The following is a 20,047-nucleotide window of genomic DNA, read 5'->3' as shown; positions in this document are numbered from 1 at the left end:
TGAGCAAAGCCAAGATTAAAAGTGTTCAGCTTTAATAAGCTAAGGGAGCATGTGAAATTAGTAACAAATGTAAAATTTCCAAGAAGTGAGAGAAGGAGGAAGACAGAGATTGCTTTGTGCATATGATTGGAAGTTGTAGATGGGACCCTTATATAGAAAAGAATGACAACCTCACTTTTAAGATACGGTCAAACTACTGACAAATCAGACATCTTTTTTTATTTCATCTGAGTAGTGAAAATACTCAGATGTCTCAATTATCTGTATGTCTCAATTATCTGTAGAGAATGAACTATTTTTTTTTCACATAGCTTTGCACAGACGGATCTTAGTCTCCCTCTACAAACTGCAAACAGCACTTTTCTATAAAAGGGCTCATTGGCAGTTTAAAGATACCAGTGGGATGCTCAAACACAGCATGTTACTGATCACCTCATTATTGCTGAATTAGCCAACTATTGTATGGTGTAAGAAAAATAGCCTGAGTTACGCTGTGGCCTGCTGAAGAATGGGCTTTTAGAAAGAAGCCCACAATAAACCACACTTTTTTTCAATTTGTAAGGTTATTTAACCAATCAAATCCTACCCTCAAATACAGAATCCAATTTCTACCCAAATAGGTATTTGTGTTAGTCTTAATAAGTGGGATATAATGCCATAGTACAGCAGTCTACTGCTGAATAGATATGATGCCCTTTAAAATTAATATAATTGAAATAGCAGCAGCAAGTTTTGAAAACATCAACACTAGAGTGAACTCATACTCTGGGGATAAATTCACAGAGGTAATCGTGGAGTTTAGTGGGTTAGAAAAGAGACCAAATCTTTCACAGCCATTCATCCTGAGCAGACAAAATCAACGAAACAAAACAAGCTGAGAGTGTGCTGTCAGCTGCAGTGTGACAGCACTGAATTCAATAGGGTTTTGCCAGAGAATAATTCTTCTGGTTTATTATGGACAATTAAAAAAAAATCAACATCAAATCCTACAGAGTTATCAAAGTCTACATTAGTTAATTCACTTATCCATATACCACAGGTTGCTACCTTTTAGTAGCAGTTTTTGAAACATCCTTTTAATTGGAATAAGAAAGAAAGAAAATGACAAGAAAAAATTACTAGTACTTGGAATTAATCATTCCAAATAGTTACATTGTACCATGTTTCTGGAAATATCAGTTTAAAAGTTTAAGTAGATTTATCTAGTCAGCATAAATTCTCATGGGGTGCAGAAAGCAGAGCATGGCTGTGACTAAGGAAGACATTCACTTTGAAATATTGGTGAGACTTTAAAAATATTACTGTCCTTTTAGATTTTATTAGTATTTTTTCTAGGAGGTATCCACCTGCTTCAGTGCAAAGGGGTGTGTTTGTGTGTAAGAACATAATTTTACGTGACTCCTAGGAGTGGCTTAAGATACACCTGTGTATTTCAGCCCAGCGACACATAAGAATGTTCAAGTGGTTCAGTGGTCTGGCAAGGCCATGGAGTGGGACCTTCCAGCAGAAGACAATTGGAGCATTGTAACATGATGAACAAGTTTAAGAGATGCTCAGCCACTGCAGCCATATTCAGTACGTGATCTTACAGTCTGTGAGCTCACTGTTACTACAGCAGTGGTGAGAAAGCAGTATGATAAAGATGACACTGTGCTGCTTGCTGGCTGCACTCATACTGTTTTACAGGATGGGGACAATATTAAACAGGATAAAAAAAAGAGGAGAGTGCTTCACAGCTCATGTTGCTTTCCCGAGTTCAATAAATGCTTATTCATGTGTGAAAATATGCTGAAAGTAATAGAGAATTTTATTTCCTACTGGATTAACACTGGCATATTTTTCAGTAATATAAACATGAGAATGGTTTCCTTCAGAAATTCTAAGTAATACAAAGTTCCTCAGAAACTTTATGGGGTTAGCATTGCCCTGAAATTTCTGGTAGACCTCTGGTTCCTAAGATCAAGCTTATCTGATAGATTATAATTAGAATGCCAATTATTTATTTATATTTAAAGGAAGCGTAAATGCTGAGAAAGCATATTCTAGTTGTTACACCTACTTGTACAAAAACAACTTGTTAAAGACTATCTTAAATTATAGTATATGAACTTATGGTTGGTTGACCCTGGTTAGACATCAGGTGTCCACTAAATCTGCTCTATTACTCACCGCCCTCAGCTGGACAGGGGAGAGTAACTATAACAAAAGGCATATGGAGTGAGAAAAAGGCAGGGAGAGATCATTCACCAATTACTATCACAGGCAAAACAGACTCGACTTGGGGAAATTCAATTTATTACTAATCAAAATAAGAATAGGATAATCAGAAATAAAACTAAATCTTAACAATTTCCTCCTGCCCCTCCCTTCTTCCTGGGCTTAAACTTACTGCCAATTTTCCGTACCTCCTTCCCACCAGTGGCATAGGTGGAGAGGGAATGGGGGTTCATCACAGTTTCTGCTGCTCCTTCCTCCTCCGGGTGAGGGCTGCTCACACTCTTACGCTGCTCCAGCATGGGGTCCCTCCCACAGGACTCAGTCCTCCACAAACTTCCCCAGCATGAGTCCTTCCCATGGGCTGCAGTTCTTCAGGATCTGCTCTAGCATGGGTCCTTTCCACAGGGTGCAGTCCTTCAGGAACAGATTGCTCCAGCATGGGTCTCCTGTGGGGTCACAAGTCCTACCAGGAGCCTGCTCCAGCACAGGCATTCCATGAGGTCATAGCCTCCTTTGGGCATCCACTTGCTCTGGCGTGGGGTCTTCTATGAGCTGTAGGTGGATATCTGTTCCACCATTAACCTGCACGAGACGCAGGGGGACAGCCCGACTCACGATGGGCTTCACCACAGGCTGCAGAAGAATCTCTGCTCTGGCACCTGGAGCACCTCTTCCCTCTCCTTCTCCACTGACCTTGGTGTCTGGAGAGGTGTTTCTCTCACATATTCTCACTCCTCTCTCTGCCTGCAATCACATAGGTTTTTTCCTCTCCTTTCTTAAATATGTTATCTCAGAGGTACTACCACCATCACTCATTGACTTGGCCTTGGCCAGTGGCAAGTCTATCTTGGACCCAGCTGGCATTGGCTTTATCAGAGGCAGGGCAATCTTCTAGCAGCTTCTCACAGAAGCCACCCCAGTAGTCCCCCCTGCTGCCAAAACCTTGTCATGCAAACCCAGTGCATTACTCAAAAAGAATTAATGAAACAAAAAGCTAACATCATGATACAACGAAATTTAACTCAGTTTTAAGAAGCAGAACATATTCTTATATGTCTTCATACTCGCATAAAAGGTGAGCGGGTGCTCTGGCAGACTCTCCAGCTTTCAAATACAGTAAATAATCCTTTAGGCCTTGTCCATATCCAATTCCAGAGCCTGACTTATATACCCAGAAGAAAGATCCTGTCTCTGGGACGCACTAACAACTCCCCAGAAGAGCTGTCATAGCAAACATGATTTCTGTAGCTGTTATCTTCTGAGAATCTGCATCAGTGGAGATAAATCTATCTTCTTATTTTTCGTGTCAAGCAAAATCAACAGTTTTTCCCACCGTGTCTTAAACAATTGGTGAAACGCTAGCAATTTTGCACTATAGCACTCAAAAGTGATTTCCTTACAGAAGGGGGCCAGGAAAAGTTATCCAATCAAAAGCAGGCCACCATGTGACTTATTTATCCCTCCTCAAAGAGAGGAGAAACATGGGGAAAACTTGATAAGAAGGTTGAGAAAACCCACACTTCATGAAGTATTTCAAAGATATAACACTGCCTTCTCCTAATTTGTTGGTTCCCACTTCTGTTTCATCACATACTAAGGCTACGCCCCATTTAGGTCAGGGTCTATTTATACAGTATGAGTCTAGGGTTTTTGGTGTAATGGTACCCTGATATCAAATTGGGGCCACTAGATGGTACTGCAATATAATTAACAAATACTAATAACTAATCTCATAAATACATATTTGGATTTTTTTCTGCAATGTCTGCATTTGAAAGACATGCAGAAATATATCCATGGCACTGCATTTATATATATATATATATATATATATATATATATATATGAAAGAAAACCTTCTCATAACTATATTAGGAGAAGTTGTAAGGCATATGCTAAAATATGGGCTTACTGATCTCAACAGCATAACTAAGGTACTTAATACTTATGTATACATATATGATATATATATCAGTCAATAGAAGTGTAGTATTTTCATGTGTTCCTGTATTCAGTCCATAACTATTGGACTATGAGTAAACTTTACATATATAAATCAATATGCAGAGGCATGTTTATTCATGAAATCAACATAAAATATGTACCAGCATTTTAAAATATAAACTTTGTACAATAAGCAAAGTCAATATAACCATATTTCATATTTTTCTGTACTTTGAATGATTTCCTATCACAATTTGCTTCACAGTTAAAAAGATGAAAAAATTCCACTTTTATCTAAATGTTTTCTACTATATGCTATAGCTAGAGAAGTAAACAATTTAAATTTTATAATAAGTTATCTTCCAGCTGGTAAAGATTTTGAGGTTTAAAAATTGCTGCAAAACTAAATTATCTGAAACCGTAAGCATGCTTAATAGTATCTACCCATGAAACTACCCTCAGAAAAACCTAACACTGCTGGTTGCCAGCACTATTTTCAATTTTCATCTGTTAGATATATGATCAAGCATGTCAGATCTGCCCTGAGTAACATAAGTGAAAAAGTCAAGCAATTTACTTAAAACATTCTGATAGCTATTTATCTGAAAATCCTGGTCAGATTTACTGCTCAAAGGCATTTACCTACAAAGTTAACCAGATGCTTTGAGTTGAAAACTAATTTAATTTCTCTGTTATCTTAACAGGACATCTGTTAAAACAACATCCAAGGAAGGTAATATGTTAAAAATTAAACATGCTGCAGGTTGTTTTTTTAGAGTATGTGCAATATTGACATTTAACTGTTAACGACTACCATCTTACAAAAATAATTAATAAATGTGGAATCGAAGCAGTATACCAATTATACTAATGGACACAATGTAGAATGAAAGCATAACTGGTGTAAGTGCAGTCTTGTTGCCAAATTCATTGCTTTATTACTACTGAGGATGAATGAACCATTTCTTTTGTTTCCTTCTTTCATCAGCTTTATCTAGGTATCAAATCGTCCCTTTAAAATCAGAGTTTATTAGCTGCATGAAGTGTTCAGCACTCATAGCCAGCTTGTTTTTTAAGCATCATGAGTGACAAGATATGCAAATCACATCCTGAAGTAATTTGCATTATTGCAGTTAATTTGCATATGGATATAAACCGCATTTAAGAGCAACTAGGTATCAATCCAAGCAATAGTATGTGAAAGCTAGACATAGCACATACATAGGTATGTGCACTTACCAATGTTGGGAAATTCAAGAGAAAAAATATGAGCAGGTGCCTATTTCTGGTTGGTCCTTATAGCTTTACTGAATTAGATGTTGTGGACAAATGGGAACTTTAGGAGGAAACATGAGCTCCATATTTCCTCTCGCTCCTTCCATTTATCCCCACTAGCAATGCAGGGCTGAGATTAATTGGTCTAACGGCAAGAAGTGCTATGACCATTGCTGCCTCTTCCCATTAGTGTTATCCAACGGAAAAGGAAAAGAGAAGGGATGAACTGCCTATAACGAGTGAAAGTCAGCCATATCTAGCTGATCTTGGGCTGACACCTGAGGTCACCAGAGGAAAGATGGATTTATCAGTGGTGAAAAGCTGCTAATTCATGAACGTCAGCTGTTGATGGATTTCTAAACTTCTCATTTACTCCTTAAGATTTTTGGCATCAGATGGTCTCCCATAGTCCTGGTCGACTGCTGAGCCTAGCTAGAGGCAGAAGAACACATTAGCCATATCCTGAAGTCCCTTCTGGCCTTACATTGCAATGAACCATGACTATGAATATGAAAACACTGATTTTAATCACAGCGCACATTTACACTTACATGATTTCTTACATTTGTCTTTATTACTCTGCTTTCATGATGTGGAAAAGAGTCAAAGTCTTAGGTCAGCTACAGAGTAGGTAACACTTGTAGATAAAATAGCAGCATGGCTTTTCTCAGAGGTACACGGTGAAAGGGCAAAGTGCAGTATCATAGATTTCAGTAACAGAAGTTTCAACTTCATATTAGGAGAAATTCTTCTGACATTAACTGACAGCAGCAGCACCTGTACACTCTTACACTTGTGGTGGGACCAGTGGGACCCCAGCAATGCATTTTTTGAGGCAAAACCATGTGTATTTATTTCTAATAAAAAACTGGGATTTTGATAGCTCTTTTTCAGCTTCTGTTCTGCTTGTGGGATCTTTAGATATCATCAGGCTAAGCTTTTTCAATGCCTTGAAGCAAGAGTGCTGTTTTTTCATTATAAGAATACTTGCAGCACTTCTTCTACTAAGGGTCTTTATTCAGAGGGTGAAGCTAAATCCCATAGAATTAAATGGAAGTTTTGTCCAAAGAAGAAAATAAAAAATGCTAACCTGATTGTTAACTTTTTATGGGGGTCTGGAACAGCTGAATTTAGTTCCTTGTGCCCTTTCTTGATATATTTAAAAGAATCGTTTAAATACTACACTTCCTCAGAGATACTTTCTATTATGTTTTCCTTTTTGTCCATCTAGTGTACTTCAGATGTGCCTCATTCAAGACAAGAGGTTAGACTTTTTGTATGCTACACTTGCTTAGCCACAGGCAAAAATAAATATTACCACTCCTGAAACGTTAAAGTCCTACTTAAACTAAGTATGGTACTCACTAGCAAGGAAAGCAACAGACAGATTAATTAAATATGATTGAATAGTAATACTGAAAAGTAAATTTGAGAAGTGGGCTTTCTAGGCATTCATTCGCAGGTCCACATAACAATGAAGCTTAAGAACAAGTGATTGCACTTCCTCTTTCTTACAAACCTTTATTACAAAGCCATAAATATTCCAGCTTGCTAGGAAAGAATTTCAGCAAAGACAACCATGCCTCAAGGACATAAAACACTTAATGTGATGCCATTTTCCACAAGATATATGTGATTGTAATGGTGTATAATGCAAACAGATTTGTATGGCTGTTCAGTAATAATCCTTGAGCCTCCTCAATCTCTTCAGAGATGATTACAGTATTGTTCCAGAAATTTGAGTCTTTGCAGGCCTGTTTAGTGTAATAGGGAGAAGCTGTAAAAATATCATGACCTACACCCCCATGACTAAAACATAAAAGGAGGAAGCTAGCAAGCCTTTTATAACAAGATATATTAACAATTGAAATATGTCCTCTCCATTGTATCAGCAGGTGATGATGGAAAAATTGTTGTAGGTACACATAGAATAAAAGCTGTTCTCAAAACTTTTTTTAAAAAGCCTTTCTTTTACTTTATTTGGTATAAAGCTATAAATTATACATATAAAAATAAACTATACCCAGCTGAACTATTATTAGGCCATAATTTTAAACTATCAATTCCTAAAGTCTTGCTGTGCAGGATCCTCTCTCATAGTTTACAACCTCAGAGGCATCCCATTGGTACTTACCCAAAGGTTATTTTTTATTCTCTCTTTAGAATGACTTCAGACCTAGAGCTTTTTTCAAGGTTCTATGTGCCATTCCAAATAAAAAAATACACAGGAGTTACATTACAGATCTGAAGTTGCTGTTATTCTCAGATGAAAATATAAATAATGAAATGATTCAGTGGAAGATGTTTGAATGTGACTGAGAGACATAAAATGATCCATTTTGTAACAAACTTGCAACCATAAAAGAGTTGGAGCCTCTGAAAGATCTAGAGCAGGATGATAAGTTCTATCCACCTTAACAACTGGTACCTTTGTATTAGGCAAATATTTCTAGGCCCTAAATCTTGCAGAAGGTCAGATCGTGTGGGAAAGTTTTGATGCACCAAGTGCAGCAGAATAGGAGAGGACAGTGATATTCCATGCGTGCATTTGATTCTTTGTAGATAATGAGTTGAGCTTTACTTATTTCTTAAAACCATTTTCTTGGAATTTTTCCTATTCTCCCTGTCTTTACTGATGCTGTTGGTCTGAAAACCAGCTGAAGCAGAAAGAATATACTCTACTGGGTATTTCAAGGCAGATCATCTCATTGGAGCTGACTATACCTCTGAAGACCAAAGAAAAACTTTAACTGCATCCAAATATAAGGCTGAACCATATGGTTGGCTGGGAAACAGTCTATATAACACAGTCCTAGACTTCAGAAAAAAAACAGTTCTGGTTTTAAATATTTGTTTTCACCCATCTTTATTCCAACCAGCGCTTACTACTGTTCTTAAACTCTTTTATACCTATTAAAACACAGTGCTCTAACAGCTGCTTCTCCTTTCTGCCTTCCTTCCCACTCCCTATCTCTTTCCCAGACAGAAGAAGCATCCTAACATTTACAAGTTTAGGAATGCAGGTGGCTGAAATGAGCAGGTGGAAAGAAAGGGGATTGGGTTGAGTATAATTGTAAAACAGGTGCCAGATTTGTCAAATGCATTAGTTCACTTAGCAACACAGAAAGCAACTAAATACAAGATAATATATGCAAGTTACTCTATTTACTATGTTTTTGCCAAGTGCAGTAAGTATAACATTTTACCTGCAGAAAATTACTTACAGCCTCAGGAAATGAAATTCTGATCCTTTTGAAGTCTGTATCTTTTGAAGAAACATACTACATGGAGATGAAATATCCCAGTCTCTACTATTTTTTGTACTTTGGGAGTGATTTGAGAGGAAATACAAGTATGGAAGCACCTCTGCCTCATTTACTCCTCTTTTAATTGTGTTTAAATTTCTGCATCATACCATATTAGTATCTCACAGAGCATCAGAAAACTACATCTGTAACTTAGTTGGGCTAAACTCCCTTTAATCAGGAACAGCAATTATATATCTGAGTCAAGAAGAGAATGTGATTTCTTTCACATGTGGTATTCTCCTTGATGGTCCATTCACACGACTGTAAGCATAACTCAGCATGGACAGAAATATTAAGATTCAACTCAAGCTTATTCAACAAAATAACCTGCTACCTCTGCTAATCTTTTATCTCACAAATTGCCAGTCTTCTGGGAATGCCTTAGAAAGCAACAGGTTTGGTTAGAGATGTTGGTTTGAGTATTGGTACCAACCGCCAATTTATGCGTTACCATCTGCAGTGTCAATAAAACTGTATAATTATGTCATTCTTAGGAAAATCTATTTTTCCTATGGATTCTGACTGTGTATAAGTCTTCAATTGTAGCATTCCTACTAGAAGCAAAAAGTTAAAGAACGCTGCTGTAGCCAAAAGACAACCTACTCTGGCACTGCAGTCTATGTTTGGATTTAATGAAAGACATCTCATTTCACAATTATTATGCTGTGCTCTAAGACCCCTGGAAAGAATCCAGCTAAGTAAGAGCAAGCTAAATGGTACAAAAACCTATTTGTTTACCCTTGAGACAGTAGTCTTCTATATTAACAAAATCATTAATTAATGTCTCTCATAAATGTGAAATGTGCATTGAAGAATTACTAAGGGGGCAAAAGAAGTAATTTTCCTTTAAAACATATACACCATTATTGTTGCAGACATCAGAAGGCACAAGCTCATTGCTGTCTAGATGAAGTTTCTAATGTATCCAGAATATCCCAAATTTCTATTTTACTACCCTCATTCTATTAACACTGTGAACACAAGTGAAAAAGAACACGGCCTTTCGACTGGGGCATGTTAACACAGGGCTGACAGCTTAGATGTATCCAATGGAAAATTACCTTTGATAGGTCTCCAGCCTCCAAATAGAAGCAGATAACAAACACGTTCCATGTAACCCAAAGGATCAGCCAGACAGCATACTGCAGAGAGGAAAAGACAGACAGTGTATTAATAATTTTACTATCAACTGAGTTAGACTTAGTTCATTAGATCATTAGTTCAATCCAAAAGAGAAAAAAAGTGTATAAATATGGTACATATGAATAAAAATGTTACATATTAAAGAGAATCAAGAATGAATTCTTCTGTTTCACAGACACAATCTTGTGTGATCTAATGAGTACTCAGTCTCAGCAGAAAATCTGTATCTGAGAAAACAGTTGATAGATCTGACATTTGAATTTGAGACAAATTTGAACCTCTTTTTGTTGTTCAGATGGAGAATACTGCAATATCAAGACAGGCATATAACATCAATTATATGTGAGAAGCGCATAGCTGTTTCTTCAAATGGTTATTCAAATGTAACTTACTAAATAACAAAGTCTGATTGAAGTAGCCACTGGATTCTGCAACATTTTGGATTTAGTCTCAAGAAACTTAAGCTATATAAATAACCCCAAGAAAATAAACCTCTCTATATATAATTTTGCAATATTTCTACAAAATATGGAGGGATTTGGTCATGACAGCAGCCTCTATCAAAGTATTTTGTGACACTCCAAAGTATCATTCATAATTATTCAACACCCTCAGGAACAAACTGTTTTTTAAATTGCCAGTTTCTTTGGGGTTTTGTTTGTTTGTTTGTTTTATTTTGTTTTACGGTGTATAGAGGAAGTATTCACGCTTAAGCAGGATCTGTTCATTCGTGATTGCCAAAGTTCTTATTCACATATCTGATGTGAGTCACGGAGTAGAGATTTTCTTTTCTTCTCTCCACTACTTTGCATCTTTTTTGTATTCACAAGACCATCTGTGCTATGAATAGAAACGACATTTCCCTGCAGTAATGCTGGAGTACCTTGTATAATAAAGTTTGACCTACTGTTGCTACTTTTATCTAATGTTTGCGCTTGAGCACTTCCCTTGATAAATTATTCCATCATCTAATAAACCTTAGGATCTGCAACTGTTTTTCTAATGGCTGATGTAACTATCCTCTAGCTGTTCACAATTCCACTCTGCATATTTGCTAATTTCATTGCACAGCCCCATGGCACTGCATATGTGTGAAATATGACAAAGACACAACAGTGTTCCCTACCTGTTACAGCTGAGAGCTATTTCCTCCTTTTATATCACCAACCCATCTCTCAAGTATTTACAGGCTTCTTGGTTTGTTGTCTTTTCTGCAAACTATACCGCTTGAATATTCCTAAACTACTTTTCCAAATCAGGAAACTCTGTTTTCTGCACACCTCTGCATTATACCAACTTCTGAATAAGCAGACAACATTTTAGACTGCACGCTAACCATCCCTGACAAAAAATATAGGACAAACTGTTGTTTGTCATGAATGACAATCTCATTCTCTAAATTCATCAGCAACCTGTTTAGGGTTCTTGCATTTCTTTTGGAAGTGCTGTTTTGCATCAGCTTGTCTATCATTCACCATGCCATTTTCTTTTTAATTTTCCAGATACTGTGAAATACAATTCTGTCCTTTCTCAGACAATCTAAAGTGAGACTATTCAAATTGCTTTACACAAGTAATTTTAGGTAATTTAAATCATACAGATTACATATACTTTATAGGACAGCTCTTTCTGGTCCACAGAGCTGATCACAGATCATAGATTTATTTAGGTCAGGAGGGTCCTCTGGATATCACTTGGTCCAATCTCTGCTCAAAGCATGACCACCATAGATAAAGTTCTGCTGAGATTTGTTCAGTTGAGTTCTGAATATTTCCAGCGATATAGTTTTCATGGCCTCTCTAATGCCCATCTATTCTTTGAGCATAGACTGCTCATTGAACTTTAGAACAGAGGAACTTAATTCAGAGGCATGGTTTTAACACTCTCCCTTTCTTTTTTTCAAACCCAACTCTGAAATATTAAGTATGCTGAGCATTTCATTTTTCTGTAGCTTGCTCATGGTACATCTGACTTCACATGCAACATGGAACATTGTAAATCCATTATAAAGAAGGAGACATTAATTTAGATTCAACAACCTCAATTTGGCACTTTTCCTACATTTGCAACATTTTAACTTGCTGGGTTTTGCCAATTATTTTAATATTCTAATGTTACATACAACTATGCGTCTATTCTGATGGATTTAATAGAAGTATTCCTCCTGACACACAAAGATAATTGGAATTCTTACATTGAAAATTCTAAATACTGCATCTGGACTAGTTTCGTAAAGAAATGAGACCTAAGCATTAATATCTATGTGCGATATCTATTCCCTTGAAATGACTGTTGTGCTCCTAAAAAAATTTAAGCAAACTAGACAAAAAAATATAAGATTCAAAGATATTTTTTCACTTAGGTTTCAGGAAAATAGGCCTAAAAATGGCAAGAGAGACTCTACTAAGTCTTCATACAGTGAAAGACTTAGAACAATACCTTTTACCAGTCAACATGAAGCGAAAACGAATGTGGAAAATAGATTTGATGCATATGCACAAGTTATCACATTACATGAAATCAACAATCAGTAAAAAAGCCCCCTGCACACAGTACATCCAGCAGAATACTCCAAGACACTTTGGAGCTTCTTGTCCTGGTAGAGGGCCTTATACTTACATGAAGAAGTGAAACGTCTCTTTTCCACTGTCTAGTCTATCACCAAAACCATTGCTAATTTATCTGACTTTTAGATACACTGTTTTTAATGAGCATCTGCTGTTATTGGACTACAGATAAGGTTTAAAAACGTCTTTTAAAAGTATGTTTTAAACTGCTTCCTTTTGAAATGCTATATTAAGTTCTTGCTGCCTGTATTCTGCGGATAAACACTGAGTATAATTATCATGAAATACAAGGGTGCTTCTGCTTCCCACTGCTTCTTATTTCAGATGCTTCAGATCTAGCATATCTCTTATCTCTGGATCACATGCAGTCATAAATGCCTCTTGTTGTCTATGTGCTTCAGCAAATTGCTGCAGAAATTCAGCTCTGTAGGTCTGTGACAATGAACAAGTCCCTCTGGTACTCTCTATTATATGTATCTAATTAGAAACACATTTTATATGAGTTCTTCAAAAGGCTAGAGCCGTATTTTTTTCCTTATATGTGGAAGTTCAAGACGGCTGCACTATCCAACAGAAGCCATCACAATGCTACAGCAGTCACATATCAACAACACAAGAACCTTGATGAACACACACTTGACCAAGCAGGAGCTACTGGCAGGTGGCACAGCAATGACAACACAGCTTATTATTTTTACGGAAATGCACACTAGAAAGAGGTATAACTGGAAGAATAAGATTGAAGACTTAAACATTTACTATTTTACAAAGTTGTCACCAATTAGTAAAAGTTACTTTTTTTTTGGAAAAATAAATTATATGAATTCAGCTCTTATATAGTAGAATATGCTTACCATTCTTCAAGTAAACATGAATTTATATCCCTCTACAAAGAATTATGAGAATTACCTACTTTATGATTTCTTCATACAGGGTAGTAACAGTTTTGAAAAGTTGTTATGAATGATCTTGAATTAATATAGGATGTCCTTTTTCTTGGGGAATGGGAAACTGAAATATTAAAATACTCGTAGTAGTAGGAAGAATCCATACACTCCTCTTCATACTTCTCTCAAAGCTGGCTAAGTTGTATTATCTCCATTTTACTAACAGGGAAACTGAAGGTCAAAGAAATTAAAATACTAGACTTAATACTACAGCCCAATAGAAAAATGATCACAAGGGCACAATAACCAAAGGTCAGGTAGTCCACTCCTGCTTTTGATATAAACCTGGTCACCAGAACTCACATCTAAAACTCTGTCACTTTGCCTGAAAGAAAAATATGTCACAGTATAAATTGTGAGAAAATCTGATAGCTAAGAGCATTTTAAATTCAAGCATTTTTTTCACACTTTACGTGGTATTTCTCTTGCTTCCCCTTTTTTCTTTTTTAAAAGTTGTATAAGTCAATTACAATCACAATTGACTGAGGGATACAAAGACTCTAGACCTGCAAGACATCACCTTGTGCAATTTAAAGCAGCTGAATTGTTGTTGTGAATATGATTTGCTACTTATTTTCTATTTAGAAATGTGCACAATTTTAATTTCTGATTTTCCCAAATCAGAAAATATTATGCACTAAGTCCCTTCCATACTCCATGCAGAAAAAAAAACTAAAAACATTTCTAAAATTATAATTACTGCATTTGTCATAGTAATTAAAAATGTTATTGCTTATGCTATCTGGGCAATAGTAATTGAGTCATTCAGAGATCAGCTTGATCCCAGCATGTCTAGAAAGGAGCAACTCTTTCCAATAACACAGTAACAACTGTGTGCAATTATAATTATTTTTGCTTCTAAAGTTATTTTTCCCTAGTTTCCTCTATGAAGATACAACACTTAGAAATACAATTTTCAAACTTATCTTTTCCCCATCAAAAGTGATAAGTTGAAGTCTAACTTGCTGATAACATTCAGCTAATCTTTGATGTGCCTACAGCTCTGCTCACCTTTGCAAAGACCCTCTGAAATAGAAACAACTATTTGGTGGAGTCAGATGTTCCTGAACAGAGAAATCTATGGTTTAATTGTCATAATCTTCAGTGGCTGTTGCCTGTTTGAACATATTCAGCACCAAAGAGCAAAAGTTCTGCCTCCTGTTTCCTCCCTCCTGGAACTAGTAAAAGACCTCACCTAGATATCCCTCGGAGAAGTCCATTTGAAGTGTTAACGACAGCAGCCTACAGAGTGACCTCATGTGTCACTTAGTAGGCACCATTCTCTAATTTAACCTGCTCTGCACATTTTGTCATTTCCTTCCCATTGCCTGAGGCTTTCCCCTGAGAGCTGATGAAGTTGTGGGCAGCACAGTGTCCTGGAAAGTCCAGCTCTAGAAGCCAGTGAGAGCCACAGCTCAGCAGGAAGCCTCCAGTGCAGAGCAGGGTGAGAAACCACAACCTGACTCTAAAGAGGAATCAGGAGCCAAATTCCTGATTTGGGAATTTGGGGGAAGATTCAGTTATTGAATATCTGTGGACCAGCTGTTTTAAGCAGAACTGCCACTCTTGGCCACCTAAGAAAAAGAGCAACCGTGCTCTGCTTTTAATGATCCATATGAAAATCTTCCCTGCCCAGCAGCTGCCTACATGCCTCAGTGGAAGAGAGCTCAGGGCCAAAACGAGTAGCCTTGACAACAGACATTTCTTGCAGCAGAGGTCTTCATGCAACCAGTTCAACTTCAATAAGTGTTCATTCACTTTCTCAAACGTACTGGGATGCTCTTGCAGAATGACATAATCCTCCGGAAATTTTTTATTGCTTATTGGTTGTCACAGCATGCAGCTTCTACAGGTTTTCCTTGGCTGAATTCTTCATATCTTTAGGACTTAGACCTAAAGATATGTCCGTCTTTGTGAGTTTCTTTTTCTAAATGAACGTGAATTGATTTTGTAGGATCTATTTTTGAGTTGTTGAACTTTTCTGTCTCAAATTGAAATGACAGTCTAGTTTGTTTGCTTGTGTGTATCAGAGTATTTTTTAACCCTTTGGCATTTTGAGCCCTTAGTTCCTCAGCCTTCCATCAGTCACAAAGATATGTATATTTTCTCCTTCCCTTTGCTTCCTCAGGTAAAAAGTCTCTGGTATTTTAATTCCTACATATTACACTTTAATAATTAGTGTCCTCTGCCAAAACTGACTGAAAGCTTTCAAGTGCACTGGAATTGGTCACTATCAAACACAAAATTACAGCTGGATTGTTTTTTTTTTACTCCTGAGCAATCACTGCGTGCAGATATAGAGCAAGTACTGCTTAAAATTTCTTCCCAGAGGCATTAGTACACCCAGTGGCTATGTATAAACTTTCAAGCTCCCTGCGCTCAGTTATAAACCCTGATTTTATTTAGGATTGTATTAACCTTATTTTCCTTTAATTTCTGTGTGAAGTATTCATAAACATAAAGGGCAAGGAGCTGAGGCATGTTCTGGTCAGGTCACAAACAGATAAAGGGACAGCTCAGAACTGGCACATTGCTATGATGTGCAGTCACCCCTCAGTCTATTCATAGCCAGGGAGCTATAGCTTGGCTGGGACTCACTGGGCTCCTGTTTTCTTTTAGCTTTTTCTCTTTTGTTTCCATTTTCTTGTGTGCCAGAATTATGCTGGGCCCAGAACACACAGCAGAGATTTACTTTTTTTTCTGAAGATACAGCTCCAACTCCTTCTGCAAAAGAGAAGCTGGGTTTCTACAGACCGTGTTACTGCTCGAGTGACATCCATCTGCCCACATTTAGATCTCTGCGATGCAGATGTCCTCCTCTGAGCAGTGTCTAGATTAGCATTACAGTCAATTGAGAGGAAAAGGCACTTCCAGAGCTTGGTTCATTTCTCAGTGTTTGACACAGACCACTCCATCCTTGCTGTTTGGAAAACCAAACTCCTCCAAGGCAAAATTCCCAGTGTCACACAGCCCATTAAAGATCTTGTACCCATGACATCAAAATTGAGATAGTGACACTGCACTATGCAGATTCACTCAATTTTTTCCACATAAACAAAAAGAACAAAGCAATTTACATGTCACTAGTGCAAAATGCCCCCAAAGGACTGCTGAAGAGACATGTTCTGAGAATTACTGTCTCTTGTATCCCACATACACTGATGGACCATTAGTGCTTAAGCTTGAATCGTTTATTTGTTCATTTTCTGTTTCTTGGATTCACTTTAAGTTGTAGTGGGAAAGATTGGGTGAAGTGCTAACACAAAAGCTGCTTTTGGATACTGCATTACTTTTGTTTGTTTTTTCAGCTTCTGTTTCAGTGTCCAACTGTACCATCCTAAACTATGACCTAAAACACGAAATGACAGACCTCTGTTCCAAGAACCCATGAACATATCAGCCCAGTAGTACAGTCTTCCTAAGATACATACCATTTTCTTAGTGTGGTCACTGTATTCTTAAAAACTAATGATTTCATATGTTTCTATGAAGGTGAATGGTCAAATTGTAAAGGTAAGCACACAGAAATACATAACTTATATTTCAGCTTTGTTCAGTCAATCTGCTATGTTAGTCTAGGCTGCTACAAATACTCTAGAGCCTCAAGTGACAGTATTCTTTAACAAAGGAGTTTCTTTTAAAAGAGTTTTCTTTTAAAAAGACAATATTTCTGCCATTCTTCATACACACAGAAATTTTTTTTTCTCTTTCCTCTTCTTTTTTATTGTTTTTTTTTTAGGTTTCTTCTGTATCCATATGTTAAAGCTCATGGCCTTTTAAACAGAAGTTCTTTTTATGTAGTAAGGAACATAAAGTATAGCAGAAATTTTAACAGGATATATTTCTTTTATCTTTTTGACTTAGCAGTTGAGACTGAATTGGTTTGGCTTCACTCATGATTCAGTTCCTATATTTCTTTTGATCACATCTTTGTTGTGAAACATTTACCAGCATGAAGCAACTTCTAATATCTGAATACTCAATTTACTGCAACATATCCACTCAGCCACACACACATGCATATATTCACAGATGATATTTTTCCTCTTATGTTACTTTCCTATTTTTTTTCGGCATTCTTTCTTTTTTTAATGGAAGAGATTATAAACTCAAAATAGAAATGACCAATTAAAAGTAAGTAACAGAAAAATTATAATGTGATAATTATTACTTCAATGCAGCCCAAAATATTTTCTGTATGTTGGAATTCTAGTAACATCCCTACTTTTCAAGACATAACTTGAGCTGGTTAGGCAATAGTGAACTTGAAATAGTACTATTTTGATCCTCTTCTACCCCTCTGCTTCAATTCCAACATGAATCTACAAGAAGCAACTTAAAGAGCTACTAGTACTAGAAATCAATGCTGTGCAAGATCTAAAAACTTGAGATGATGGCTTTGAAATAGCAATTAATAATTATTTGAGCAGTTCTTATCTGTTAAATTGATATTGAAGTTGGCATAGAAAAAAAGAAAGATATAAATGAAAATTATGTGATTATAGGTCATTTTTTTCTACAATGCAAGGGCCAGAAATATTTTCAAAGAACTTTTCCAAACCCTGCATTCCACACCATTTTTAAGACACCAAGCATTTCAAGCTCTGGATTTCCCCAGAGTTCATGCATAGTGATCAGGGCAGAAATTTCATTCACAAGAATTCATGTTATCTTCTATGGATATTTTTTATTATTAAATCTTAGGGGAAAACTCCAGGAATTTTTGCTGTAAAATTTCAGCGTAACTTGTAGCACCACAGAACATTTTACCAATGAATTACCAACGCAAAAGGAACATGAAAAAAATCACTGGCTATTATAAACTGCTATTGCTTTATGCAAATCTTCATCTAAGAGTGACTCTTGCTATGGAATGAAACCACTGCAAAACATCTCACATGTTTAGCATAAAAAGGATAGGTGGAAGAATGGGTTTGTATGTACAAATCTGCATGAATCGTTAAGAAATATTTGGAAAAATGCTGAAGAATAGATTCAATAATTACTTTTCTGCAGAATATATGAATAGCTCTTCAGCAAGAAGCAGTGTTGCTCCTTCTCTGCCACCTCCCATCCTGGGGACCACCATCATACTGAGAGGCTCTGCTGATGGTACCAGTTCTTGAGAGAGGTCCAATAAAGCTCACTGATTACCCAACCTCTCTGTAAGGTAACAGTGCTTCTCCATATGGACTCTGTCCCATGCTCATCCTGACATATGCTTGCATTCATCTAGGGTAAACCAAACTCACCAGCTAAAGACCACTTCTCTTGGTCCTTTTCAACCTCAGACAGCCCTAGATGGAATGTACTTATTCTGCTGAGTGACCAGGCGTGGGTGGGAACATTGACTCTGCCTCCCACATGAACTGGACAATGTGCACCCAGGAAGGCAAGGTGGTTTTGTCCAGATAAGCTAAAGATGAGAAATATATTCTTATTGTAATCTAACAAGAAGGGTGGGAAGCCATAATTTGCTTCAGGCGTCAGCATATTGGTGGAGCTACACATATATTGACTGTTTCCTTGGTGTATCTGGCCTTTTCAGAAACATCCAAAAATAAAAATCTTGATTATAATTCAGTTGTTGAACAGTTTGTTTTAATGGATTTTTTAGCAGCTGCGCCCATTTAAATTCCCTATTAAAAATACAAATCAGGACACTCAGAATTCTTTCAGTGTTCCTTTTTAACAGAATGCAAAAAAAAAAATAAATCAATAGATACTGTTGCTAGGAACAGAGCTCTACTGACATTTATCTAGATTCTCTTATTTATGTCTCAGTATCTGAGTGCCAACTGCAACTATTTATAAAGGGAATAAAACTCCTTCAGTGAATACATCAAAATGCTTGCTAAAATTAAGCAATTTACAATAAGATCTTTTTTATAAATAGAGAAATTTGTATTCAGCTTCCTAGGTATTTTTGTTCCTTCCATTTTCTTTGACTTAATACCTTAACAGTCAAAGCCATGAGAAGGCCAACCATTGAGTTCACAGGGCTTTGAGTTTGGTCTGTGATGTTCATATTCCAAAGGAGATTCAATTGAAGCTAAGGATATATTTCCTATAGGAAATAATAAGTGAAGACCATCAGGCACTTCATTACCTTTCTTTGAGCTGTTTTCTAAAGCACAAATTTTCAACAGTTCCCAAGACCTTTCCAAAATTTTGGAAAAAGAATGGGAAGTGGCTAAGATACTAGAAGAGTTTGTTTCAGAGTTGGGAAATGGTGCGCAAAGACTTTCAAAGTCACTGGCTGGCAGCTCTGTTTTGGGAGGCTGGTGGCAGTTCTGGAAAGCAAAAGTCGTTTCCTATTCTTTGAAGACAGCAAACACACATAAATTGGATCTGCAGAGTGTTTGCCTTTAAAGGGACTCCAACTAGCACAGCCTTTTAGAGTCAAATGTACTACAGTCAGACTGAATTTTGTTTAGGAGGGTAAGGCAGCTGAAGTGGATGGAGACAAATTCTAAGCGAACAAAAAACCAGCTTCATGAAAATTTATGGTGAGCATAGGGTTAGACACTACTTCCTTGTGTAGGGGGTACACACCTGCGAGATTGTCACCATGCTCATGTCACTGACTCACTAATTGATGCTAATGAGCCACAGGGAGGAGAAAGAGGAAGAAAGAGACAAAGAA

At 36.9% G+C, this 20,047-nt stretch overlaps 1 protein-coding gene across 2 annotated transcripts in view; it reads right to left on the bottom strand.

Annotated features, from left to right (window-relative positions):
• NKAIN2 (sodium/potassium transporting ATPase interacting 2) overlaps positions 1-20,047 on the bottom strand; it is a 549,645-nt gene that overhangs the window by 243,534 nt on the left and 286,064 nt on the right. For both annotated transcript variants that reach the window (XR_008449322.1, XM_054063607.1), the window contains exon 3: positions 9,806-9,886. Coding sequence is in view for 1 of the 2 variants with exons in the window: in XM_054063607.1 (XP_053919582.1) it covers positions 9,806-9,886 (81 nt within the window). In the remaining variant the exon portion in view is untranslated. The remainder of the gene's footprint in view (positions 1-9,805; positions 9,887-20,047) is intronic.

This window comes from Cuculus canorus, chromosome 3 (genome assembly GCF_017976375.1).
Source record: "Cuculus canorus isolate bCucCan1 chromosome 3, bCucCan1.pri, whole genome shotgun sequence".
In the NCBI taxonomy this organism is placed as follows: Eukaryota; Metazoa; Chordata; class Aves; order Cuculiformes; family Cuculidae; genus Cuculus; species Cuculus canorus.
The sequence above is the reverse complement of the archived record's forward strand: the minus strand, read 5'-3'. Positions and strand labels throughout refer to the sequence as shown.